The 27,733-nt window shown below is 39.7% G+C and overlaps 2 protein-coding genes across 4 annotated transcripts in view; one reads left to right on the forward strand and one right to left on the reverse strand.

The window, feature by feature from the left end:
• Window positions 1-2,469, reverse strand: part of TTC37 (tetratricopeptide repeat domain 37) — a 47,451-nt gene extending 44,982 nt beyond the window's left edge. For 2 of the 3 annotated variants that reach the window (XM_018085940.1, XM_018085939.1), the window contains exons 1-4: window positions 2,373-2,469; window positions 1,938-2,047; window positions 919-1,016; window positions 284-427 (exon numbers count right to left, since the gene is read on the reverse strand). In XM_018085940.1, coding sequence (XP_017941429.1) covers window positions 284-427; window positions 919-1,008 — 234 coding nt within the window. In that variant the 5' untranslated portion in view covers window positions 1,009-1,016; window positions 1,938-2,047; window positions 2,373-2,469. Of the gene's footprint in view, window positions 1-283; window positions 428-918; window positions 1,017-1,924; window positions 2,048-2,372 lie in introns of all 3 variants that reach the window. The other variant, XM_029965368.1, reaches the window with a different exon arrangement.
• On the forward strand, window positions 1,179-26,992 carry ARSK (arylsulfatase family member K). The gene is given in 11 exon segments (XM_018085941.2): window positions 1,179-1,182; window positions 1,947-2,419; window positions 2,502-2,657; window positions 2,659-2,748; window positions 7,804-7,933; window positions 9,955-10,114; window positions 16,357-16,639; window positions 20,027-20,198; window positions 21,314-21,538; window positions 26,420-26,644; window positions 26,724-26,992. Coding segments are annotated over 11 exon segments (2,187 nt in total).
• Window positions 26,993-27,733: the final 741 nt, after the last annotated feature.

Below are 27,733 nucleotides of genomic sequence, written 5' to 3' on the forward strand. Positions count from 1 at the left end.
TTACATCAACAAATTTACTGTATTTGTTTCAATTCATGTTTTCCCTTACATGTTTCACAGCTATGTAGTCTACACAAGAAATACAAACTCAAATATACTGAAACTAAAGTTCACCATGGCTTTACATTGCACACACAAGTAATATGAACCTCAGCTACTCCAAAGCTTCTGTGGAACTGAGGGCCTCAAGAAAAGAATATAAAAGTCTTAACTCTGATTGGTTCCTTTATTTTAACTCCATAGTGACACTTTTTAGGGAAATAAAAAATAGACATTCACGTACCTGCCATGCCAGTAACTGGTTTGGTTCAAGTTCAATAGCCTTCTTATATGCTCCTTTGGCCTGATCAGGTTGCTCTAACTCAGCAGCTGCCAGGCCAATGAATACCCAAGCATTGTAATTATTTTTTTCTTGCTTCAAGACTGCCTAGAGTTACACAATTTTAAGTGAAACTGATGAGAGAAATGTAACTTATAGATCCAGGTATTGCATTTTATCACTACAGTTTGGAGAATTATTCTATAGGGTAATCCTAGAAGTTAAGTAATTTTTAGGAAGACACTCATCTTTTTATGCCAGAAAATGCTTTATATCTGAAGTGTTTTGCTAGTAACCATATCTGTAGCTTAGCAGTTCAAGCACTCTTGTGAGGTCTGGATTACAAACTGATTTCTATTTCTCTCATTCTAGATTTAATACTCTTATCACCACATGTAAGCAAATGCAAAAGGAAGAGGAATTAAAGTTTATGCATGGGAAACTAACACGAATGATCAATGAAGTTAAATCTGAAAATCCATCTTAAATGTTATATCAATAAAGTACTCCACGCTTAGCAGAACCATACAGCTGTAGGGATATGGGAAGAGAAAAAAACCCTGCAAAATATTTACCTTCCAAGTAAAAAAATTCATTACCTTGCAATGTTTTAAGGCTTCCTTATATTCTTTATTTCGTATTGCATCTCTAGCACTCTTTAATGCTGCTTTCACCTCCTTATTTGACATTGTGGCTGCTAAATAAAAAAGACATATAATCAGTTCTCGTAAAAAGATATACTGACACATACAAAACGTTTATATCCTACTGCAGTTGCACAGAGAGCATTTTAAACACAGAAATATAGTGTAATATGCTAAAATGCATACAGCACTAACACCTGATAAATAAAAGTAACATGGGTAAAATTACTCAGGTTTAGCTCCAAGGCAGGATACCCTCAATATTCCAAACAGTTAAATGATACAAAGTAACTACCCCAGAATGAAACTTTTGTTACAGGTTAAGATAAATTTAAGTAGGAGGAAAGGTGTTACAAGAGGCCTTCATTAGACTTATGAGAAAAACATCCTGCATATAGTAATTCCTCTTTATAGAAGAAAGTAATCAGCAAACTGCACTTAAGCAGCATACTGCCCTGCATATGTGTTTAAAGGATTGCTAAGGATCAGGGCAGGGCTCTTCTTGCATGCTCCCTACAGCAGCACTATGGCCAGCCTGTCACGCTCTGGTGTGGCTCACCATGGTCCTCTCCCTTGACACACTCTTACTCCAGATTCTGCTTCTGGCTACAGCCGTGAATTGAAAAAGAATAAGTATTTCAGGACACATCAAAGAGACATCATGCTTTTGAACTCCAATAATCATACACTGTTTCAGTGTATGTGGTAAATATTTCGCCTTAAATAAACTTTAGAAACTCCACAGTCAAAGCTGCCTAGATGGGATGACACTGAGAAACAATAGCGCTGGTGCTAGCACCAAAAGAGATGGGAAAGGTGACCAAATGAAGAACAAAAAAACTTTTTTAGCAGCTGAAAAGCAGAAATAAAGAATGGTTGAAGAGCCCAGTGTTAATTTAGTAATGAAAGGACATGGGATGAGAATGAATTTCCAAGACTTCTTTAACACCTAAAAAGAAACCTGTTGAACTTGCATTGCTCAGCAGCTCCTGGAGATGATTTTGCTTTTACGAAGGCACTGACGTCTCGCTCATCAAAACCGCACCCTGCCGCGGGCACTGTCCAGCAGGAGCCCCACTGCCACCTACGGAGAAAATACACGTCGCTTCAGCGGAAAGCCTGGCACCGCGGAGGCGGTCAGTCCCTGGAGCAAGGCCGCCCAACCTGGGCCGCGGGCGGGGCCCTGGGCCTGCGGGGCCCTTGGGAAGCGATCCGCGCCCGCAGTCCTCCGAGCACAGCCGCTCGCCCGCCGCGGGCCGGGCGCCAGGCCCTCGCGGCAGGGAAAGCCGCGGCAGCTAAGCGGGGCCGCCACCACCGCCACCACGACCCTTCGCCACCCCCCTGCTTCACTCCGCCCACCAGCGCCCCCGCCACTTGGCACTGCCGACCGCGCGCAGGCGCACTCTTACCTCAGGACTGCGATACACCCAGTCAACCGCCATTTTTTCCGGGCACTGTGGGAGATATAGTTCCCGCCTCATGAGGCACCCTGGGAGATGTAGTCAGTCCTCCGCTCCGGGGCACCGTGGGAGTTGTAGGCCGCGGTGCGGCGGTGTCCTGCCCTTCGCTGCGACCGGGGCCCTGGGAGCTGCTTTCGGAGCTGCTGCTCCTCTCGGTCCGGGAGCGGGGGCCAGGGTGGCGGGCAATGCGGCGGCCGGGAGCCGCTGAGGCGAGCCGGGCTGGCGCTGCTCCTCATTGGCCGCCGGGGCGGGGGCGAGGCCGCGGCCCGCCGCTCCTGGGGTCCAAGCCCCGTCCAGCGTGGTGCTGGTGGCCTGCGACTCCTTGGTGAGTGGCTGGGGAGGGGGCAGCCGGCGGCGCGGGGTGGGCCGCCGCACGGGTGAGGAAGGGCGGGAAAACACTCGGCAGCGGCCCGAGTGGTGCCGCCGAGGATGCGGCAACGAGGCCATACCGGTGCCTTATCCAGGCTGGAGCCACAGGCGTGCGCCAACGAGGCTGGTTTTAGCTCTCCAGCACCTCCGCGGGGCGGAAGTCTCGCTTGGGACTACAAGGGCAGGCCTGCTGTGTCTCAGAGACACTCGGTAACCTTTAGTGTTTCAAACCAAACTCACCTTTCTTCCTGGAATCAGTTGCATCTGATTCATTACAATAGTCAGAAACCTCTGCACAGGTGGTTCCTCCGGTCTAGGGTGATACGTACAGCTTGTCACCACAACTTGGGGTAGAGAGGGGCATGTCAGCAGTACTGCAGGGCACGGCAGCTGCTACTGGAGCAGAGCTGGTGTGTACAGTGAATGCTCTTCTGTTGACTTGAAAAGCCGAAAAGAAAGTCACTTTAAACCCTGTTATCCTTGCTATTGTAAATCATAAGAACACTAGGTCTCCTCAAGAAATGGGATAGAGAATTTCTATATTCACAGATGAAATGACTGACTGTTGGTTTACTCAGGGCCTTATAAGGTATAACAACACAATAAACTTGTCAGATGTGTATCTACAGCTAAAAGAATAGAGGAATTAGTAGGTATCTAGTGGCTTCATTACAGTGATTTATTGATGCATTTGGTTTAACACCCAGACAGGTAGAAAAGACTTTTTTATTTTTTCCACTAACTAATACTAAGTATGTTTCCTTGGACACACCTGAAGACAGCACATTTTTCACACTTTTCTCACCATGCTTCTAATTGCCCACCCAGCATACTGGAAGTGCATTGATGTAGGTTTTACTCTGAGGAGTAAAACCAGGCAGGTTTCTCTGCCTCATATGAGCTCTCCTAACTGTGGAATCAAACATAAGCTCTGTGGTATTACTTCCAAGGGCTTTCATATCTCATTGCTTCTCAATCACTGTTGAGAAGTCTTGATTCCTGGCCTTCTCAGAATTCCATCCTTGACTGCACAGAACACTTGACTTCTTGCCTGCTGTCTGAGCTTCTTGGGATGAATTCTTCCTAAATATTTGGTAAATGTGTATTATCTTTTTTCAAACCCTATCTTAAAAGACATACACTGTGATTTCAAAGATAAAGAAATAGCTTCTTGTGTACTAATGCAATAGCACTGTATAGACTTTCTTTGTCTCTATTCTTTGTTTATTTTATTTTGATTATATAATCTCTCTTAAAATTGCAAAGTAATGCATGCTTTTTCTCCAAATGTTCGGCTTTTACTAAAACTGTTATTTACCAATAGTTGAATTTACAATATTTATGGTCCTTGGGTTGGTCAATGTCCATTTTTGTCTCCAGATACTAGCAGAAGCTGCAGACAAGTCTTAGTTGTACTTCTCTATGTCACCTGTAAACAGGAATATTTTCATTACTATATTACAGGGATTAATGAGGTAAGCCTTACAAAAAAGAAATGTAAAATCCCAGATGTTTTGAAATTCTTACATAAACGATCAAGAACAAAGTGCTGTTTTTGAAAAGTGTCATGTCTACATGGTGCATACAAAGAATATGTTAAAGGTTGTGTTGTGTAAGTTTTTTTTTTGAGATGGGTTTGAAGGCAGAAATAGATTAACCATTTTCATTACATCACTAGTAGAGAACAGGTACTGTTGAAACTAACAGTTTTTCTGGAAAAAAGAGGTTAAGTCTTGCAAGCTGTTGAAATGTCTGGGCTTTCATTAGAAAGTGTGCCTGCTTTTGTTGTGGGTCATGCTGCCTATGAAAGATGCACACCTATGTTGTCAAGTGTGACAAAAGTTTTCTTTTCAGTGATACTAGACTGTGTTTGGCCTCCTGAACAGTGACCTTTTACTTAACAGCCAGCTTTCTGCTGCTGTGTCACATCAGGCATTGTGCTTTTTGCACGTTTCCTGGAGGAATGTGCTAGCAATTCGGCTCCTGAATTGCTGCTTGAAGTAAACTGGATGATGTGAGGCTTTGCTTGCAGTGCTGCTCAAGTTCCTGCTCAAGATTAAATGTGCTTGTTTGTGTTAAAACAATTTTATTTCCTTAGGTATGTCAAAACCTGCAAATTTTACATAATTCTTAGAGGACAAGTTTCCAGAAATAGCTTTTGAGCTTCTCAGCCTGTTCAAGAACAGAACTTTCACTGAATACCTGCATCACCTATAGAAACAGTCATCATGTCTCAGTATAGGAAGTATACCATGACACAAAGTATACAGAATTCTTTTGCTAATGTCTCACTGAATATTGTGTCACAGTATCAATATAATGAACTCTTATCTCCAGCTGTGCAAACCGTTGAAGAAACTTAAGAATATATTGTTGATGGGATTATGCATCAGTTGTGTACTTTTGTCACGGTTTAGGAATGGTATGCACTGCAAACCACATGCTGCTTGCTCACTCTGCCTTCTCTCTCACCCTTCCCTGTGGTGGGCTGGAGAGGAGAATTGGAGGCACAAAAGGTAAACATCATGGGTTGAGATAAGAACAATTTACTGGAAACAGCAGTGAGATAAGGAACAGCAACAGTATTAGTAAGAGACAGTACAAGAGAGGCCAGCGATTCACATGTGAATGCTCACCCCTGGACCATGCAGAGCCTGACAATACTGGAGCCCAACAATACTGCTACCATGCTACCCTCACCCAGAAGGGACACCTTTTCAGAAAATGACATGAGGTAATATAAAATAACCTCCATGTCCTAGCCATACCCCTTCCAGCAAAAATTAGCCCTGTCCTGGCTGGAACCAGGACAACTTTCTGAGGAGCACTTTCAGCCCAAAATTTCTTTCAAGTTCCTGTTGCAGATTACAGCTTTACTTCCAGTTTGTCCTACTGAGTGCTTGTTTTAGTTGCCTTTTGTAGTAGTGTATAAAATTAGGTGATGACTTGTTTGTCATGTTCTGATTTCAGAGGCTGGGGTGCCAGCTCTACTGATGCCAAATGAAGTGACTCTCTCTACTATGCCATGTTGTCCCAGAGTATTTCTGCCAGAAAAAGTATGGAGGGAATTGCTTTCTTCTGCAGTTAAAACTGTGCAGATTCGCTGTCACCTGCCTGTACACTGAAGAGCCAGTCAGGCTTGGACTGTGTTGGGACATCTTGCTGAACCAGGATAGGAAAGGAAATAAAGTGACTGGAAAGGAAAGGAATAAAAGTGACTGGAAAAAACAATTACCTGAAATAGAGCAGTCTGCATGCAACCTGGTTTCAAGTGATTATAACTTTTTACTGTAAAAGTACCTATTTGAAATGGTTTGTCTTTTTAAAATTACTGATTAAAAACTTTATCCAAACAAAAGGCAAAAATTAAATTATCAATATGCAAGTATCAAAAGGGAACCACTGTGCATGGCATATCAGTGGGAGAATAGCCTTTCTTAAGCTTTCTCAGTACTTTTCCAGTACGTAGGTTAAAATAAGTTCGGAGTTGTGATGTGGATAGACCTTTAAAAATTATGAGGGTTCAGGGGTGGTTTCATAGAAATATATACTAGTGCACATCTGTGTTAGGATTCAGCTTGACTCCTTGTCATCTTTCACTGTACCTATTCCCATTGAATGTGTCATCGTAGGACCCTACTCCCTAAAACTGAAGCTTAGAAAATGTATAGTGATGGAAAGGAATTAATTTTACTATGAAGAAGCCCAGTTATCTTTTATGTTGCACTTTTTCATAAGTAATCCATTTTATATTGATCTAATTAAAGCTTCTCGACAATATTTTTCATACCTGAGTAGAAATGGCAGCATTTAAGCAAGTTCAGGGTAACTAGTGGTTTGACCCTAGCCAGGTACCTGGATGCCAGGTACCCACTAAAGCCACTCTCTCACTCTCCCTTTGCAACTGGACAGAGGAGAGAGAGGAAAAAAAAACCAACTAAGGATTCATAAGTTGAGATAACAGTTGGGAGAGATCAGATACCTTCATGGGCAAAACAGGCTCAAAGTGGGGGTATTACCTAAATTTATTACTAACAGGGTAAGAGCCACAGATTGAGAAATAAAACAATCTTAAAAACATCTTCCCCCCACCCCTCCTTCATTCCATGTTCTCCCTCCCCCCCAGCAGTGCAGGGGGACGGGGAATGGGGGTTATGGTCGGTTGTTGTTTCTGCTGCTGCTCAGGGAGAGGAGACCTTCCCCTGCTCCTGTGGGGTCCCTCCCGCGGGAGATAATCCTTGATGGGTCTCTCCAACGTGAGTCCATCCCTCAGGCAGCAGTTCTTCCCAAACTGCTGTCCCGTGGGTCACTCCTCCATGGGGTGCAGTCCTTCACCAATGAGCTGTACTGACGTGGGTCCCCCACAGGGGCCACAAGTCCTACCTGGGAAAAACCTGCTCCAACGTGGGCTTCCCTCTCCACGGGCTGCAGGTATCTGGCAGGACCCTGCTCCATCCTGGGCCTCCCATGGAGCCACAGCCTCCTTCAGGCATCCACCTGCTCCAGCATGGGCTCCTCCATGGGCTGCAGGTGGGTCTCTGCACCCCGATGGTCCCCCATGGGCTGCAGGGGCACAGCTGCTCCACCATGGTCTGCACCACAGGCTACAGGGGCCTCAGCTCTGGTGCCTGGAGCACCTCCTGCCCCTCCTTCTGCACTGAACTTGGTGTCTGCTTTGTTGTTCACATGTTCTCACTCAGCTCTTCCCTGGCTGGAATTCTTCCTGTGCAACAACCTTCTGTTCTTAACTATGTTATCACAGAGGTGTTATTATCAGTCCTAATTGGCTTGGCCTTGGCCAGCAGAAGGAAGCCCATCCTGGAGCTGGCTGACATTGGCTCCATGGGACAGGGGAAGGTTCTAGCAGCTTCTAACAGAAGCCACCCCTGTATCTCCCCCCCCAGTACCAAAATCGAGCCACAGAAACCCACTACAGTAACAAATCTATGAATTAATGCAGCCAATAGTTTGTGGTAATGGTTGTTTATATGTTGTTTTTCTCTGATTGCAGGATGGACGCTTGACATTTTTTCCAGGAAATCAGACTGTGGATTTACCTTCCATAAATTTTATGAAAAGATATGGCACTGTCTTTCTCAATGCCTATACCAATTCTCCAATTTGTTGTCCTTCGCGTGCAGGTAAAAGCAAGCGAAACATCAGATAAATGCTTGCACATGTCAATTTAAATATATGGTAATGATGGGAAATGTCAAAGCTTTTAATTGAGGGGGACTTGTTTTGTTTTTCTTTTTTTTTTTCTAGTTTGTATCTGAATTTTTACAGTATTCTCCTGTTTCATCTGTTTCTCTTTCCTGTTTCTTATGCTTCCTCCTTTCTTTTCATTTTTTGTACTGTTTTTTTCAGGTAAGTATAAGCTTCCAAATCTTTTCGCAAACTCCACTGAAGCTTCAGATTTTTAAAAAATCATAGAATCATAGACAGGTTGGAAAAGACCTCTGAGATCATCAAGTCCAACCCTTGATCCAGCACCACTGTGGTTACTAGACCATGGCACTCAGTGCCACATCCAGTCTCATCTTAAAAACCTCCAGGGACGGAGAATCCACCACCTCCCTGGGCAGCCCATTCCAATGTCTGATTACTCTCTCTGTAAAAAATTTCTTCCTAGTATCCAACCTAAACCTCCCCTGGCACAGCTTAAGACCATGCCCTCTTGTCTTACTGCTGGTTGCCTGGGAGAAGAGACTGATGCTGAATGAAGTGATGGCTGTTATCACTGTCTTCCAATGACATTTATTCCAAACACACTTTTAGATACATGATGTATCTTTCAGTAGCTTTAATTGAATTCTTCAGGATTTTTCTTTACTTAATGCACTTGTTTTTCTTTGTTCAATTTTAGTTGCAGAATTTGCTGGGAAGACAGAAAGAAACTGTATTCCTCAATCTTAAAATGTGTCTAGTCCTTTCAGTTGCAAAGACCACCCCTCATCTGTAGCTGTGAGGGGGATCCTTTCTCTCAAAGCATACACTGGATGAGACAGCAGGCAAAGGCTGTCAAATATAGTTTTACATTTTTAGTATTCACTTTATTGATAACCTTTTTCTCAAGGTCCCATTTTAAGTGAGCGAGGTTACATGAACAAACAGTCTTTTTTTCTTTTTCTTGATTTTTGTATCTTTCAGCCAATTTTTGTTGCTGAGAGTAATAACTTTGTGTTATTTAATCTTACCAAGTTTTGTGAATATGGCAGCTATTGCTCCCAGTGATGAAGACTGTGTAGCATTTTGGGTGGCTGTGGCCACTGGTCAGTCATCACATGTGGGGCTCTGAACCAGCAGGACAGCTTTTGTTTAGCCAGTGGCTTACAAAAAGCTGCAAGGAAGTGAGGGTACATCTCATATGGAGGTGTTGGGGATGATACCAGAGGACATGGTGGGAAAGAGGACTTTGGGGTGGGGAAAGAGGAGTATTGCCATGTGGGGTTGATGCACTATGCTTACAGGATATTTTTATTGCTTGTGGAATGACTTAGTTTCACTTTAGGATTCCCTTTAACTCTAAATTAGTGAGTGAAAGAGTGAACAATTCTCAACAAGCAGTAAAGAAATAGCTATTGACTAAAACAATCTTCTGTTATAGTTCCTTTGCAACTCTTCCCTTGGTTTCATTTCTTCTTGGTATCTTAAATATTCTCACTTTGTTTCTGCAGCTGGTAGTGAAGTACATTACCTAAAAAGGATAAAATTGAGGGCATATGTTTTTTATGAAAACATTATATTCTTATTCCCTTCACAAATATACCTAAACTCATATTAAAATCTAACTGTAGTAAGGGGAAATAATACTCTGAAAAACATGTAAGTAGAGGACTGTTGGATTGGGATCTGTACTACCATACCATTTTCTTTCAGAAATCAATAAGAATATTTTCTGGTCTAAGAAAACCTTGACTTAGTGATTGCTTAGCACCTGGAAGGATGGGACCTTCTTTTGCAATTCTGGGGATTATTTGAGTAAATTTTGTTACTTATATTGATTATGACAAGATTTGAAAGAGTAATACTTTGTATTTCTTGCTCTATTGGATCACAATGTGGACTTCTAACCTCTGTAATAATGAGAAGATTAATCCCTCCTCAGGTATACAGGTAGGGAGTACCAATTACTCATCAAAATTTTATTTTTTTCCCCCAGCTATGTGGAGTGGTCTTTTCACCCATTTAACAGAATCTTGGAATAACTTCAAAGGTCTAGATCCAGATTACGTAACATGGATGGATCTCATGGAGAAGCATGGCTACCACACACAGAAGTTTGGGAAATTGGACTATACTTCTGGACATCATTCAGTTAGGTAATCAGATAGATTTTTCTGCTATGTAATGGACAGTAGTGAACAAACCATGTAATGATCTGTTACATGATTTCTATCTCTGATTGAAATAGTAGTAGCTTTAATTTAAAAGAAATTGTGCTAGATACCTAACAGAGATCTGTCCTGCAACTTTATGCAGAAGCAAGCATATCCCATGCACCTGTATGTGGAAGGTGATATCAAAACTGGTTTTGCCCAACATGAATGGTTATTTTTTATCACTGGTATTGCTCCCTAAGTGAAATTCATAAACCGTTTTTGCCTTGCTTTGAGACTTCCTGGCTTCTGCGTTATACTAGCAGTGTAAGAAAAGCAGAACAAAAAAACATAATTATAATAATTTAATATTAAATCTATCATCACAAAACATGAGAGGTTTTGTGGGGTTTTTTTGAAGGCCATAAATGTTCACAGATTTGTGCTGTTGTGGTGGGTTGACCCTAGATATACACCAAGTGCCCACCAAAGGTGCTCCATCACTGCCCTTCCCCATCTGGGCAGGGAAGAGAAAATATAATGGAAGACTTAATGCTGAAAATAAGGATATAGAGAGATCACTCAGGCACACAGGCAAAACAGACTTAACTCAGAAAAATTAATTTAATTTTTTGCCAATTAGAATTCAGAACAAGGCAATGAGAAGTAAAATCAAATCTTAAAACACCTTCCCCCACCCTCCCCTTCTACCCAGGATCACTTCACTCCCAAATTCTGTACCTAATCCCCTCAGCAGCATAGGGGGACAGGGAGCGCAGACTGTGCTCATATGTTGTCTCTACCTCTCCTTCCTCCTCAGGGAGAGGAGTCCTCACATTCTTCTGCTCCAGTGTGAGATGCCTCCTGCAGGAGACAGTCCTCCACACACTTCTCCAATTCCTTCCCATGGGCTGAAGTTCTTCACGAACTGCCTCACTGTGGGTCCCTTCCACGGGATGCACTCCCATCTCCTCTGGCTGCTGATGCTGTGCAGTTTTCCCCTCTCCTCCTTAAATATGTTATCCTGCAGGCACTACCACTGTTGCTGATCGAGATCGGCCTTGGCCGGTGGTGGGTCCATTTTGGAGCTGGCTGGCATTGGCTCTAACTGAAAAAATTACTGTGCCAGTAAGAGATGATTTACCATGCAAAACCAATAGAGCTGTACTTCCTATGCTTTAAAGCTTACTGTGACTAGGAATTACAAAAATTAATGAAACATAGTTAAACATTTAGAGAATAAGTGCATTATTTTAAAAAAAGAATAATCATAATATGTCTGGATAGTTGGGACAAAAAATGGTGTCTTCCTTCTATGTAGTTTTTATGAAGGTGCTCTATCTCACTGATTAGTAATGATGTCTGTTGTTGAAATAATATAAAGAGTAGTTTTTTCTTTTATATTAAACAGGTTAGAGTTCCCTCAGTAAAATGAGCTGTTAGAAGTTGAAAGGTGACATAAGTAGTTACTAGTATGTTAAGCAACATTAAGATGGTTGCTTATGGGTATGTATACACTGCTTTTAATGACAAAATACTTGATAGATAGTATCCACTTCAGAATCTGGCCAAAGTAATACTTTCCTCTCAAGTTTAAGACTGTCAAAAAAGAAAAAGCAAGCTTTTTTCCCATTTTTCTGTATACCAGTTCTATGCTGCATGTAAGGGATTATTCAAATGACTTACAGCAAAAACTTCATGTTTACTTATTTTACCAGAGAGTGTACATATTTGTATGTTTCTTATGCTTCTTGCTTGTCACTGTCTGCGGCTCTTCTTAATAACTTAGCATATGATTGTTATCTGATGGGTGTTCAAACTCTGTTCTTTTTTTCATTATTCTGCATTTTTCTTGATTTTATTTATTCTTTCTGGTGAGAAACAAGTACTTGTACAAGGTACAAAGTACTAGAAAGTTGTCCGTTGCAGTATTGTTCTTATTCATTGTACCTCCTTGTATGAATGTTGTGAAATTCTTCTCTCTGGCAAGAAACAACATTAAGATGGTTGCTTATGGGTATTTGTGTATTTGTAGCATAGAGATTATTTGTTGTGACTATCTCAGGCATTCATACTTTTCAAAATAGTCTTAAGAGCATACTGTAAAGTGCCAGTAAGAGATGATTCTTTGAGATGGCAAAGGGACAGATTTTGTTCTGTGTAATGAAGCAAGACAAATGATTCTGTGGGTGAATCATGCTTCAGCATTTCTAGAATTGATTTTTAGTAAAGTAATATTACCCAACAAATGAAAATTACCTGCTGTAATATACAGACGCTTTTACTTCTCTTCTGAATCACTTTTGTGCAGAGAAAATTCTGTGTTGCCTAAATACTAGTAGTATACATTCACCCTGCCCTTCACTGAGATAGAAGAAATGTAGCATAACATTGAAATATGTTTAATCTGTAAAGTCACTTCAGGTTTAAAGAAGAGCAGCTCTAAATAATTCTAGAATTTCATGGCTGTTCATGTGATAAGTGGAACATGAGGTGGCACTGAAATAAAGTTGTATGTAAGTGCCTGGATTCCAGAAGTATTGCTTTCATTGTCAGCCATTGTAGGTGAACTCTGACTCCAGACTGAGGTGTGCAAAGCTGAACTACTCCTTAGTTCTCAAATAAATTCTATTGCGTAAGAAATAATGCAAAGAAAACTGTAATGTAAGACTATATAGAAGAGGAATGTAATTTTTATGTTGCTTAATTTTTTTATGTCGGTAAAGTGTGCCAGCTCACAGTCTCATAGCCATAAACATACAAATACTAGTTCATGTTCAAATAGTCTGAACAAGATTTCTGACATGTCATAGGGTAACTGATGTCACCTGATGAGATCTCTCCTATTTTTGTGTTGATCGGCAATGATGAAATGGCATTTTCCCTAGGTATTTTACACTTTGTAGGAGTGAGAAGTTGATATGGCGTGATATTTTAACATGAAATCTTGGTGGCTTTAGTCTACAGGAACATTAGTCAAATACCCTTTTTGTTTACTTATTACAACTATCCTATTTTACTCTGCTCATTCAAATAACAGAAAGAGAAATGGCATACGGAGTGCATGATGAACTGGTTGCCATTCTGCTATCAGAATGCTGCTGACTCATCATCTGTACAGTGATCTTAACATTGAAATCCCCTTCTTCAGTACTGATCTGTTTTGCTGATGTCATTCATGTTCCCTCACTATTGATGCTTTAAGCTTGCTCTCATTATGTCTGGTACTCTCACATTTGCATGGTTCTCATTGTATTATTCTAAATTCTAATTTTGTCATGAGTCTTCACAGATGAGAAACAAATTAAGCCAGTTCAGTGCTTTTCAAAATGGCAGCATCAGTATCAGTGGAGTTACGTTGGTGTGCTTTTATTTTCCTCATTCTGGCATGTATCTACTTCAGTGATGATAGGATTTGAGTCTCACAAACAAAAATTATGATATAACCATATAATGACATCATGTTTGCGTAAGTCTTGGTCCCATGAGGCTAAATTTAGGCACTTCAGATATAATAGGAAAATACTGTGAAGTCTATGGTATTGCAGTTTTTAATTATCTTTTTTTCTATGTCTTGACCCTACCTTTTCGCCTACTACAAACTTTTTATACGTTTGTTTTGACTTTCCGTTCAGTGAAAGTTTGAGATCTGTACTTAATGTTATTTGAATAAGTGCAGGTAGTGGTTGAGAATAAATGAAAATAAACGCATAGTTAGTCAACCTTTTACACCTACACAAGACAAATTTGAAAATGGCAATTTACAACATTTTTAATCTAAAAAATGAAAACTACAGATACAATTCCTCAGTCAGAGAAAAATGCACATCTTGTTCCCAGCATGGCGTCTGTGTAGACATTTGAAAACCCTAAGTAGCCGGTAATCTCTCAACAGCGTAGAGGACTTATAACAAAGATTCCTGTTTGTTGTGGAGATAATTAAAATGTCCTGCTGTTTTAATTTCCTGTTAAAAGGGAGACTAGCAAAGGGACATAGTTCAGCTAGTGCAAGATTCAGCATGCAGTATTATCTCTTTAGAAATTTAGAAGTTTTTCTTAAGCATATATGTTGCTTCTTTGGACAATAAAACCACTTCTGCTCCCTAATCCCATGTTTACCTACGTAAAAAAAAACTTGTTAACTTTTCTGCTTCAACAGTTAGGTTAGGTGACATAAATCAATTCTACTTTGTTCTAACCTATTGCGAATAGTTCATTGCTAACACATCTCTCTAACTATGAAAGTTTATGTATCTTAAAAATACAAATGTATAATGAAAAGGAGCCACTTGAATGTGACTTCCTCATAAGATAATTTTTCACAGTTGTGAATTAATGAGATTTGGAGAAGAGGTTTCCTAGGAAATATATGCTAACACAGTGAAAGAACTGAATCTTCAGCCTCTGGACTGTAGTATACATCAAACCTCTGCTTCCTGTCAAAAAGACTCCATGTATGCTTTTGAGTATTGATGGCTATTTCATTTAAAATAAGTGTAATTACTGACTCTCATGTAGTCACTTTCATTTGGGTCAATAATGATGGTAGTTCATTATGGTGTGTCTTCAATGTTGCATTGCTATATCCTTTATATATGGCTTTTTTTGGTTATATATTTGTTACAATCACTGGAGTACTATCTGCTAGCAAAGGAGATGTGATCTCTTTTCATTCCCATTGAAAAAGTGGAAAATTGACCTTAACTTCCAAAGGTCTTAAATAATTACCTGTCAAGTCCTTGCTCTTTCATTTTAAACTGTAGATTTGGGTCTAGTATTGCACTCTTCTTCAGTACTCCACCTGGCTTTTTGAAGAGCCTTATTTTGGCATTTCCTGTTCTGCCTGAGGATTAGTTTTCCTCTTGGATGTGTCAAAATGACTCCTTTGTTGCTCCAGAATGTGGAAAGGGTCTGAAGTGGGATTTTATTGGAGTTTTTTTGTGGGAGTGGTTTTGGTTTGGATTGGGTTTTTGAGTTTGGTTTTTTGGTTTTGGGTTTGGGTTGGGTTTTTGGGGGGGATTTTTTTGTTCTTCAATTTTGAGAGGATTTTGTTCTTTTAATTTGATCCTAGTCTCAGTCTGACTGGATAATCTGACTGGTTTATGGTCTACATAATATTTTTTTAAGTTTAAGTCAGTATTATGGCATTAGATGCAATTTTACACACACACTCCTTTACCATAATTTCATTTCAGTGTTTGTGCAACATGCTTTCTCTGTGGACCATCTAGCAACCTTTATTTATTCTAAGTAATTTGTTTAAGCCTGTTTAGCTTGGAAGTGTGAGCCTAAACAAGAAGTTAAAATAAAAAAGAATTGTTACAGATAATTCTGAATAGCTTTTCTGGAGGTTAAAAGTGCACTGGTAAAATTCCTGTGGGGATAAAACTGGTTAGGTGCTCTCTAAACAATAATAGTGCTTTGTTTGGATTTAAGCGTATGATCAAATTTTCAGCAGTTTCATACTTCCTTTTAGAATTTCTTTTGTTTTACTGAAATTGCCATGAACAAGGTAAAGATTAGTCAAGGTCTTAGATGGGCTGTTTCCTCCCTCAGTTGTAGCATCATTCATTCTAGCAAAGAAACAAGGCCATCTACAACTCAGATTTCCCAGTGTTTTGGAGAGGTAATAATTGTCATGGCATTAGAAAATCTGTTCCAAAAGTATTTTATCATTAAAATATTGCCTTTTTTCCCCCCTTCTTGCTTTCTCTACACGCTTCTCCTCAATAGCATTTATCAACTACATCTAAAGTAAATGAACAAGATAAATCACTCTTACAGATTTTTGTCTTAAGTGTGTTTAAAAATGTTGTTTCTAAAGGCAGCCTCACCAGGCAAGTTATTTCTCATTGAATCCTTTTCAATAAAAAAAATCTAAGACCCTCCTTACCAAATAAATAGCATGTGAATCCATGCCAGAATGCAGAGCAGTGTCAATAAGATGGAGATTCTATTTCTAAATATTATTTTTTAGATGTGAGAAGAGCTCTTCTGACATGAAGTGATAATAAATAAGAAAGAAGATTCAGAAGCAGGAAAAAAAGGCTGAAAGTTGGAGTATAAAATAGAGGCACAATAGCTATAGCTCAATTGAATAACAATTTTCCTTTAGGTAGGAATTACAGATAGATTGCAGCTAAAAGTATAGGAAAGGTTTTCAGGAATTCATAATGCTTTTTGCTTGGAGGAAAAGTGAAGAAAACATTTTCTGCTGAGTATGTATCTTGTGTATGTATTTTCAGTAACCGTGTGGAAGCTTGGACTAGGGATGTTCACTTCCTGCTCCGGCAAGAAGGGAGACCCATGGTAAATCTTACAGGTGATAGGAAGCGGGTTAGAGTGATGGAAGCAGATTGGCGGAATACTGATAAAGCAGTAAACTGGATAAAGGAAGAAGCTGTTAACCTTACTCAACCATTTGTTCTTTACTTGGGACTAAATTTACCACACCCATACCCATCACCCTATGCAGGAGAAAATTTTGGATCCTCTACATTTTTAACATCTCCCTATTGGCTTGAAAAGGTATGTGAAGATGAAATTTCAATATGAATCTACTAATAACTGTACTTTTTACATACAGTATTTTATTCCTGATTTTTCAAGCCATACTGAGTTTTCATATTTCAGTATACAGTAAGAAAGATGTGTTAGATTTCTGATTTAAGGCTAGGCAAATAGAAGGGACAAATTCCTCTCTGTTGTAGGAAAGGGTTTGTAGCAGTAGTCACTGAATCAATAAAGAAGTTTGGAGTTGAATGGCCAGAAATGTAAAAAGAACAAAATTATAGCTGTCAATTATTTTCAGTTAATGGTCTGAAGTTCATTGTTACGAATATTCTGTATTCTTCTTGTTATAAATGATGTTATAGGTAACCATTTTGTCTGAGTTTTACGGTGAAAGATTAACTTTTCCTGCAGTATGAACCTAGACCATGAAGCAAAATAAGACACAACAGAAGTCTTTGTTTTTTGTTAACTTTTCCTTTGCTACTGTGGGTTTGCAATGATTTTAGAGGACAAAAAAGTCCCATTATGTCTGTATATGTAAAGCTAACAAATACCACTTCATTTCAAAGAAGAAATACTTTTTCCTCTATTTTGTATGGTCTCCAGTTGCCATTATCTGCCATAAAATATGAATATGTTACAACAGATTGCATTGCAGAAAGGCATGAAATATTCTCTGTAACTGAAGCACTAGAATTAGGTTAGAAAAGACTTTATACCTCAGAAAAACTCTTCATATGCAGTGTGTATAATTTGTGGCCTTCTCTAGTGGAGAACTGCTAAATATCTAGGTGCACCAAAAATACAAATACTTACAGAAAAAGGTATACAAATGAAGGTTGTATTTCTTTGAATTTCTTCGTAATAGTGAGGATTGTGGGTTCTTTTGGGAATGGTGAAAAGTTCGTGGGGAGAGGAAGAACATGGAGAAAAACCCTTCATTTACAAAAACAAGATCTAGCTTAGTTATTAAGGAAAACTTGCTAGGTGCTAATTGCTAGGTTAGATGTGTCCTGGGAAGGGGTGGCTACCATTTTCAAGTCACAGACAGAGTTATAACATCTCTGACAAATTTTTGTGTCATCCTTAATCCAGTTAGAGAGAGTACTTAAACTCCATAGTTTGCTGAGGTCCTTTGCACAACTACATATGCATACTGTGTTGTGTGAACTACATATTATCATTTATTGAACACTGGCTGGTTCTTCTGGGATGTAGCTGTATTTTGGTCAGGAAGAAGCAGTCTTTGAAAATCACAGAGATAATCTCATGAAGAAGTTTGATTGCATAGATGAAGAACTGAATTAAATGTCCTGTTTACTGGGGCTCTAATACAGAACTGAGTATCAACATGCTATGTTTGCGAAACCTTGTGTTGTTAAGCAGATGGTCCCCTGTATTTTGCACAAGCTGTCACTTTTTCAGGGCATCTGGCTTCTTTCCTAGCTATGAATTACTGTATATAGACAAAAGGATTATGACTTTGTGCATCCAGGTTGTAGTTCTGTAGAAAGAATCATGGATAGAGAGGGACACTTTTTGCTCCCATTATATCTTAAGAAGCTAATAAATACAATTTGAGAAGTCTAAAATGTAACTTTATGTAGCCAAGTACCTTAAGCAGTAGGAAGATGACTGCAGCAGTTGTCTGCTATTATTTTATCTTCCGTGATTTCTTCTAGCAGCCTATTTTCTGTAGAGCCTAAGGAAACTCAGATTTTGGTGTGTTTGTTTGAGTATTACAAAGCCAGGTTTTATGCCTGTGGGCACTTTAACTCTTGCAGTCTTACCAACTTGTTTAGCTGTCAGTCTGTTCCTCCAAGTAACAAGTGATAGGATGAGAGGAAATGGCCTCAAATTGCACCAGGGACCATTTAGATTGGATATTAGGAAAAATTTCTTCACCGCAATACTTGGCAAGCACTAGAACAGGCTGCCCAACGTAGTGGTGGATTCACCTTTCTTGAAGGGATTTAAAAGACATCTAGATGTGACACTTGGGGACACGGTTTAGGTGGTGGGCTTGGCAGTAGTGGCTTAATGGTTGGGCTTGATGATCTTAGGGGTCTTGTCCAACCTTAATGATTCTACGACTCTATGGCTTAATACATCTGCTAGATATTAAGAGATAATATTGACATTGTGGAAGGTGGAATGTTGTGGGTATTGGAACACAAGGACATTAACATATGGTCAAAGATATACCATAGGCTCAAGAGACAGGCACTGTACTACAAGCTCCCCAGGCAGCTCTTCATTATCCATACTTGGCCATGTGTTCCAGTACAACATGGGATTGATACTCCAAGTAAACAGGAATGTAATGTTTCCAGGGACAACTTTGATCTGATTGCTTTTGTGCTGTACAGAGCCTCTTGGACAGGAAGTATCTCAGTTATTTTATCAGGAACCAGTGTTGCCCATGTTTGGGGCCAGCTGAGTTGTGGAGCTGTGACTGCAGCCCCGGGAATGTGCTCCACAGACACTGGAGTTGCTGTGCCATAATCTAGTCCTCAGATCTGTTTGTTAGAGATTTTCAGAGGTAAACAAAGGCAACAGGTGTGGGTTTAGTTTTTAATAAATTTAAGTTTTCCATACTAAGATTACATCTTCTCTGCTTTTTGTGGTAATTTGTGCTTTAAGTCTATTATATAGAAATTATTAACTGTTAAATGCAGCACTTACATAAGGGAATGCTTATAGGTATGACAGCCTAGGCTAAATGTATATGTCAAACTTGGAGGCTCTAAATCTAGTACTGCAACACACAATATCTGTGAGTATGCCAGTGTAAATATACATATCCATCACTACTTGAAATGTATTGGCTTCTTAGTATCACACTGATCTTGCATTTCTTTATAAGTAAATGGTTGACATCTGTACAAACAAGTAGAAAAGTATTAGAAAATTGGATTAATATAGTCAGTTCTTTTCTTCAAGATGTCAAGACTTGTCATCACTGTCCTGGAGACTTTCCCAGACTGCATGAATTTCCATGTCGTCCCACATAACACCCAATCTTTTTGTTACATGAGGTTTATAGTTGTCATACAGTTAATGAAGACACTATGCCAATACTTCTGTACTTATTCGGGAGTACAGTTCTAGAAGACTGTTCTGTGCTCTCTCTCTTAAAATAATACAACAGCTGGTAAAGCACACATTTCTGGCTCCTAGCCTTAGTTTCTAGATGATTTTTTACAATTACTTGCTACCTGTGTAAGCCGCAGTGAAGTACAGACAAGGTAGCAGCACCACATAACAGATAAGCAGGTGGTGTTTCCTGGACCGTAAACTGAGAACTGTGCATTTATGTGAGAAAGTTTTTAATTAAATCTGTGTTAAAAAAATGTGTTTTATTCAGTTGCTAAAGTGATGGTTATTTCCTCTTATTTTTAGGTAACCTATGAAGCTATTAAAATACCCAAGTGGTCTTCTCTCTCTGAGATGCATCCAGTAGACTATTACTCATCGTACACCAAGAATTGCACAGGAGAGTTTACAGAGGAAGAAGTGAGAAATATTAGAGCATTTTATTATGCTATGTGTGCAGAGACAGATGCCATGCTGGGTAGGTAATATTTCATTATACAGTGAGTTTTCTAGTTTTGCTCTTTTAAGGAAAATGCTGATAGGGCTGATCCTTGGGGAAAAAATAGAAAACAAACCACCTCAATTCAGACCTGGGAGTAAGTTGTTGCTTAATCAGTCTATATGACAAATAGTGGGATAGCTTATAAGGTTCTTGCAAGGTGAATTCAGTGCACTCTGAAAAGTAGTCACAACCACAAGTCAGAGGCTCTGTTGAAAACCAGCAGCAAAACATTGCATGACCCATGTACAAGAGGAACTAAATGCTCTCTGATTAAATGCTAACTGGATTAAATGGAAACATTTTTGTGGAGGAGACAGACTGACAAAGAAGAACTGTAAGGAAAGATAATTTTAGTGCATAAGTAGTTCTTAGAGATTGATTTCAAATGTGTAGACTGGATAACAGCTGTTACGTGTAGACTAAACAATAAGGTTACATTTGGAGTGTCCCTTAGCAGCATATTATTGACAGTTAAGAAATAATTCATTAGACTTTCAGAATTCTTCCTAGTTTGCCATAAGGTCTACATACACAAAAATGACAATGCAAATTGGTCTTAATTTATTTTGTTTCTTAATTTGAAAAGTGACCATGAATGAACAAGAATTTACTTGCCTACTAGTATGAAATTCATGAATAAATAAGCTGATCTTTTAGACATGTTAGGCTGATAAATTGAATTCAAAGACGCAGAATTGCTCTTCCTCATTTTATGAATGAAAAGAGATCAGTGGAAGCCTGACAGTTTTAGGGAATGAAGGGACTGCAAGCTGGGGTGTTCGTTTTGTAATGTATTTTGACCAGTTTGTTTAAGAAAGAATCATTCTAGTGTTTTAATATTTAAGATGCATAAGTGCTTTGCTTAATTACTGACTTCATTGATCTTGGCCCTGTCTTTGTTGCACAAATGTACATGCAAAAGGAGAGGAGTGTATGTCATATCTTCATTGCACAAATGTATGTGCAAAAAGAGAGGAGATTTCAGCCCTCTGACTAGGGGATTCCTAGAGGTTTACATGCTGCTTTGCAGGTACAGAAGTTGGAAGAAGTATTTTCAATGTATCCTTTTCAGTACCTTTTTGTCGTTGCAGGTGAGATTATTTCAGCTCTGCGAGATACGGGGCTTCTTAGAAAAGCAGTTGTTATATTCACTGCAGACCATGGAGAACTTGCTATGGAACATCGTCAGTTCTATAAAATGAGCATGTATGAAGGAAGTTCCCATGTTCCTCTTTTAGTTATGGGACCAGGTGTAAAAGAACAGCAGGAAATACCAAATGTAGTATCTCTTGTGGATATATATCCTACTATGCTTGGTGAGTTAAGTAATTTCAAATGAAATTTTTTTTCCCAGTTACCATTATTATGCATTTGTATTATAGTCAGAATTATGCCTCCTTGGATGCATTTGAGATATGTATAATCCTTGCTAGCCTTCATACCTAACAGTTTACTATAGCAACTTGTCTCAGTCTCAGGAGACTGGAATGGAATGTTTGCTAAAGAGAATGAGTTATGAGATAGACCAAACTCCTCTCTCTCAGCAATTGTAAATTTAAAATTAAGGGGCTTTAATCGAGGAAGTGTGGGAAAAAAACCAGAAGAAATAACAACCCTTTATTAAAAGATATATGTATGTTGGCAAAAAACAGTAACAGAACACAAAAAAACCCTAGACAGTAGTCCTAGGACTAATAAGGTAAGAATGGATATCCATTATTGTATCTTATTTCCTTACCTTATTAGATATGAAAGTATTCAGTATGGGACAGAGACTCAAATGAAAAGAATTGACAATAAATTACTTGGATGGAAATTACTTTTAAGAATGAAGTTTTAAACAGTTGTCTGTGATAAATCATGCAAGAGATGACTCTCATTGAAACTAAACATCAGGTGAAGTTGCTGTTTGAGACTACAAATCAGAAAAGCGTTCTTTTCAAGCCAGTCTGCAAAGCTTTCTCTTTAAGATGTGTCACGTGTACACTGCAGCTGGCTGAGAGAACATGGGGCAGTAGATAAAACTGTACTTCTAGCAGTGAATGTCAGCAAAAAATCCTGTTATCCAGTTGAAAATAGGATATAAAATCTGAGTGACTTTTTCTTTCAAATTTGATATCAAATCCTCTGAAGAGTCCTTAGGGTTCTCCTTCAAGAAGAACAAGGACTGGTTTGATGAAAACAATCAAAAGATCCAGGAATTGTTGAGGAAGAAGAGAACCGCCCACCAAGCACACCTTGCTCAGACATCTTGACATGTAAGAAAAGCAGCCTTTCATCTTGCATGCAGCAAGCTCCAACAGAAACTCCGTGACATCCAGAACAAGTGGTGGATCAATCTAGCAGGAAAAAATCAGTTATGCGCTGATACAGGTGATTACAGAGGATTCTATGAGGCCCTGAAAACAGCATACGGGCCTACATATCAGGTCCAAAGCCCTCTACTCAGCACAGATGGTCAGGTGCTTCACACAGATAAAATCTCCATTCTGAATCGATGGTCTGAACACTTTCAGACTCTTTTCAGTACTAGCCATGTAATTCAAGACTCAGCAATTCAGTCCATCACACAGCAACTGGTGAAGAATGAATTGGATATTGCCCCTACTATGGGAGAAACTCTCAAGGCCATACAGCAGGTGAAAACTGGCAAGGCAGCTGGGGTTGATGGAATTGCACCTGAAATCTGGAAACATGGGGCCTTGCACTCCATGCTAAATTTCATGAGTTTGTGGTGCGCTGTTGGGAGAGCTAGGTGAACTACCATCAGACCTTCATGATGCAGTCATCATCACCTTGTATAAGAAGAAAGGAATTAAATCAGACTGTTCAAATTACCGTGGTATTACTCTGCTCTCCACTGCTGGTGAAATCCTGGCAAGAATACTCTTGAACAGACTAATACCCACTATAGCAGAAGGAATTCTACCTGAAAGCCAATGTGTTTTCAGAGCCAACAGGAGTACCACAGACATGGTGTTTGTTCTCAGACAACTGCAAGAGAAGTGTAGGGAACAGAACAAAGGTCTCTATGTAACCTTTGTTGATTTCACCAAGGCTTTTGATACTGTGAGCAGAAAAGGTCTGTGGCAGATTTTGGAACGTTTAGGTTGTCCCCCCAAGTTCCTTAAAATGATCATCTCACTCCATGAGGATCAGCAGGGCCAAGTCAGATATGGCGATACACTTTCTGAGCCCTTTTTAATAACCAATGGTGTGAAACAAGGCTGTGTTCTTGCACCAACCCTATTCACAATCTTTTTCAGCATGATGCTCCAAAGGGCCACGGCAGACCTCGATGAAGAAAATGGTATCTACATTCGATACTGTACTGATGGAAGCCTTTTCAACCTAAGGTGACTGAAAGCCCACACTAAGACCTTAAACCATCTTGTCCAGGAGCTGCTTTATGCTGATGACACTGCCCTTGTCGCCCACACAGAAGTAGCTCTGCTGCTACTTTAACATCCTGCTTTGCAGACGCTGCTGAGCTCTTTGGGCTGGAAGTCAGCTTAAAGAAGACAGAAGTTCTCTATCAACTGGCACCTCAGGAAGTCTTCCATCATCCCCATATCACCATTGGCTAATCAGAGCTCAAATCAGTCCAACAGTTTTATTACCTAGGTAGCCTCATCTCCTTGGATGGTAAGATTGACAGAGAGAGAGAGACAACAGGTTAGCAAAGGCATATAGTGCCTTCGGAAAACTCCATAAAAGAGTCTGGCGAAATAAACACCTGAAGAAAAGCACAAAAATCAGTGTTTACAGAGCCATTGTGCTGTCTATTCTTTTATATGGATCCAAATCATGGGTCATTTACCGCCACCACCTGTGACTCCTAGAACGCTTCCATCAACGCAGTCTCCATACAATCCTAAACATCCACTGATCAGATTTTGTGACTAATACATCTGTTTTAGAACAAGCAGCAGTCACAAGTATAGAGGCCATGTTGCTGAGAACACAGCTGTGCTGGGCAGGACACGTCTCAAGGATGAAGGACCACCCCCTCCCTAAGATCTTGCTCTATGGTGAACTTGCCACTGGCTGCTGCAAGAGAGGAGCCTGGAAGAGGAGATACAAGGACTCCCTGAAACAACATCTCAGCCTTGGCCATATTGACCTTCATAACTGGTCTACTCTGGCCTTCAATCCAGAGGCCTGGAGACACACCATCTATAACGCTGCTGCTTCTTTTGAGAACACACACAGGATCACTCTCGAGGAGAAAAGACAACACAGAAAGAATCATGTTTTGCCAATACCATCTAAGGAGTCTTTCTGCTGTGGCTTTTGCAGCTGGACTTGTCTCTCTCTCATTGGCTTCTTTAGCCACCAGCACACTTGTAGCAAATGTGGGTAGTGTCCTTCCTAAATCTTTGTTTGCGAAGCCTAGCCATGATGATGATGATGATGAAGTTATGGTATCATATGTAAAGAGTTAAAAATCTCTTTTTTTTCTTCTTTGTCCCCTTTTCCCAAATGAAATAATTGGCCAGGTGGTTTAACATCTTTCTATCTTTTCCTTCTATTTCCCCCTCCGCACCCCAGAACTTTCCTTCTCTTCTGGCAGTTCCCCTTTTCTGTAAACTGAATGTCAGAAAGGCATATATGTCGAGGTGACTGTGAAAACGTGAAGAACTACCTCTGTGGACTATTATGTCCTCAGTTTGTATGCTACTGCTGGCTAATGAGGAAACAGATTTCAATCCTATTTTTGTGATAAATATAATCCCTTTGCTTTGTGTCATCTTAAGACACCATCCAAAGGCTTTGCTCAAGACTTCCACCTTTAGTAACTTTGTGAATAGGCACAGATGTTTTGATTCCAGCAGAATCTGTGTGATACCTATAATTCAGATGGAAGTACAACAGCTCTCGCATTTTTTAACAGGATGTTACATAACCTTTCCTCCAGGCAACACAGAGTTTCTTGATCTGTATGAAAGTACCTTTGGCTTTCTATTGGAAAAGCAGGAACTGCTGAAGGTACCGGGAACATTCTTTGCACATGCAGTTACTTCAACTAATAGCATTACTGATTTAGGATAACAGAAGAGCCTATATCCCTTTTTCATTTGTTTAAATGTAGTATGTATTTGTTCAAGGTTTTTGCCCATTCATTGGAAACTGCTGAGTTTACACATTACAAGTCTTTCTAGCGCTTAGTCAGATGCTGGCTGGACAGAGGACAAAAAGGAAGATGTGTGCTGATAAAGGAAGTCACTTATGGGCAATTTGTATGCACAGAGTATCGCTACTTGGCATAGAACTGAAGATTAAATACTACCACTGTGCTCTGTGAAGTGGAAGATGTTGAATTTTGAATGACTATAGATGATGTTCAGGGTGGTGATTAAAAAATAACTGTCATACCTGTTTTTTAGGACATGCTGAAGTTTAGGTGACATGGTTGGGATTCTTGATTATGTTTTTCAGAATGTCTTTGACAAACCTGTGCAGCGTTTTAATATTGACCTGATCTTTGTGACCTAGAGACACTTGTGATGTAAGTTGATGCTGAGGAGCTTATGGATATTACAGCATCTTCTGAGGATCATCTAGTGGGTTATGGAGTCACCAGTGTTTTCCATACATGCACTGTCTTGATACTACTTCTGATACCATCTTTATCTCCAGTCCTGCAAGAGAAGCAAGTGCCCCTGCTTCTCAGTTTCCCCACCAGTTACAGATGATAACCATAACATCCACCTTTGTAAAGCATTTCAATATTCACTGCTGAAGAATGCTACATAGCAGTTTAGCACTGTTATTGTTAAAGGAATGAATGCTATGCCATGTTGAATGTGGAGCTTTTGGGGTCTTTTCATACTGTGACATTCTTTTTCTCCTGCCTGGTCTCTCCGCAGTCAAAGCGGAAGAGAAATGTTTACAACCATGATTAGAAAATAAAAAAGCACCACCCATCAAAGGAGGTTATTGTGATTTCTTTTCACAAACTTCTGTTAGACATAGATGATAGTGAATTTGATCAAGATGGTGGGCAGCTTGCCTCAGGAAGTTCCCTAAAGTTTCTTCATTGTGTTTTTTGGTGTTTCTTTGTTCTACAAGAATAATAATTAGGAATGTACATCTTATTATAAAAATAAAATGTTCAGACAACTGTAGCATTGTGTTAGGCTTTTTTTAATCATGGAAACTGCAATAGCATTTTGGTTTTGTATATCTTTCCTTAGATATAGCAAGAATTCCTGTCCCACAGAACCTCAGTGGATATTCTCTTATACCGCTGCTACATAAAAAGACTGAGAGTGAAGTGTCACCAAGTGGACCTCGGCCCTCTTGGGTGCTGAGTGAGTTCCATGGGTGCAATGTGAATTCTTCTGTGTATATGCTGCGAACTGGCAAATGGAAATATATCGCGTACTCGGATGGCTGTTCAGTACTGCCTCAACTATTTGGTATGTTACAACTTTTATGTCCTGACTAACTCATTAATTTAATTAAATACAGTCTTAACTGGCTTTTTGTTTGTTCCAGATCTTACTGCTGATCCAGATGAGCTAACAAATGTTGCCATAAAATTCCCACTAATTGTACGTTCCTTGGACAAAATACTCCGTTCTATAGTAAACTATCCAAAGGTTTCTTCTTCTGTTCAGGAGTATAACAAACGACAGTTTATCAGTTGGAAACAAAGTTTGGGTCAGAATTACTCAAGTGTTATTGCGAACCTTAGGTGGCATCAAGACTGGTTAAAGGAACAAAAAAAATATGAGAATGCAATTGACAAATGGCTTGGGGAGTAGACAGAAACAACCTGGATTTATTATGACTGAGGGTATGAAAACACTATGCATTTGTAATATTATACTGTATTTCAAGTATTAGAATTATTGTCTTATATAAGCTATTGAAAGTAAAGATTCCCAAACAGTTACTGCTTTGTTAGGCAACGTTACAGTGGAATTTGTCAGATTGATTATAGGTCCACATTAAATACACATTCATCTGCTGGGGTTTGGAAGTTGTTAACTCACTTGTCTACCATTGCTTTCTGTGTTGCCATAGTTATTAAACTGTCTTCTTGCATTGGCTAGCCAAATGGCCAATCCCGTCCTTGGCCCAGCAGACCTTATAAGCTGTGGGAAATTTGAATAAAGGCCCTTCTTCGCTGCTGGATTCCCTGCGTGCTACGTGGTCTCTGTCTCCTGGCTTAAGTACCTCCACCACCTGTCCCTGCCACGAGGGACGGGCGGTGGGGGGTGATTCCAGCCCTGAAAACCTTCACAGAGCATCCGGCAGTGACCCCCCAGAAACCCCTCAAACTGCAATATTCATCCACTTAAGAGAAGCTATAGCAGTTAAAATATAATCAAAAAGTTAATAACGAGTACTGGCCTGAACATAGACGCAGTTTATTCAAGTACTTAACTATATCAGCGTTCCTGTATCATATACATGACTGACTCTCCATCTTTTCAACATCTGACTGCTAACCTCTTGCTTTTAGATCTGGTACTTATCACTCCTTGCTTGTTTAAAATTTC

Source organism: Manacus vitellinus, unplaced genomic scaffold (genome assembly GCF_001715985.3).
Source record: "Manacus vitellinus isolate BGI_N305 unplaced genomic scaffold, ASM171598v3 scaffold_9_pilon, whole genome shotgun sequence".
In the NCBI taxonomy this organism is placed as follows: Eukaryota; Metazoa; Chordata; class Aves; order Passeriformes; family Pipridae; genus Manacus; species Manacus vitellinus.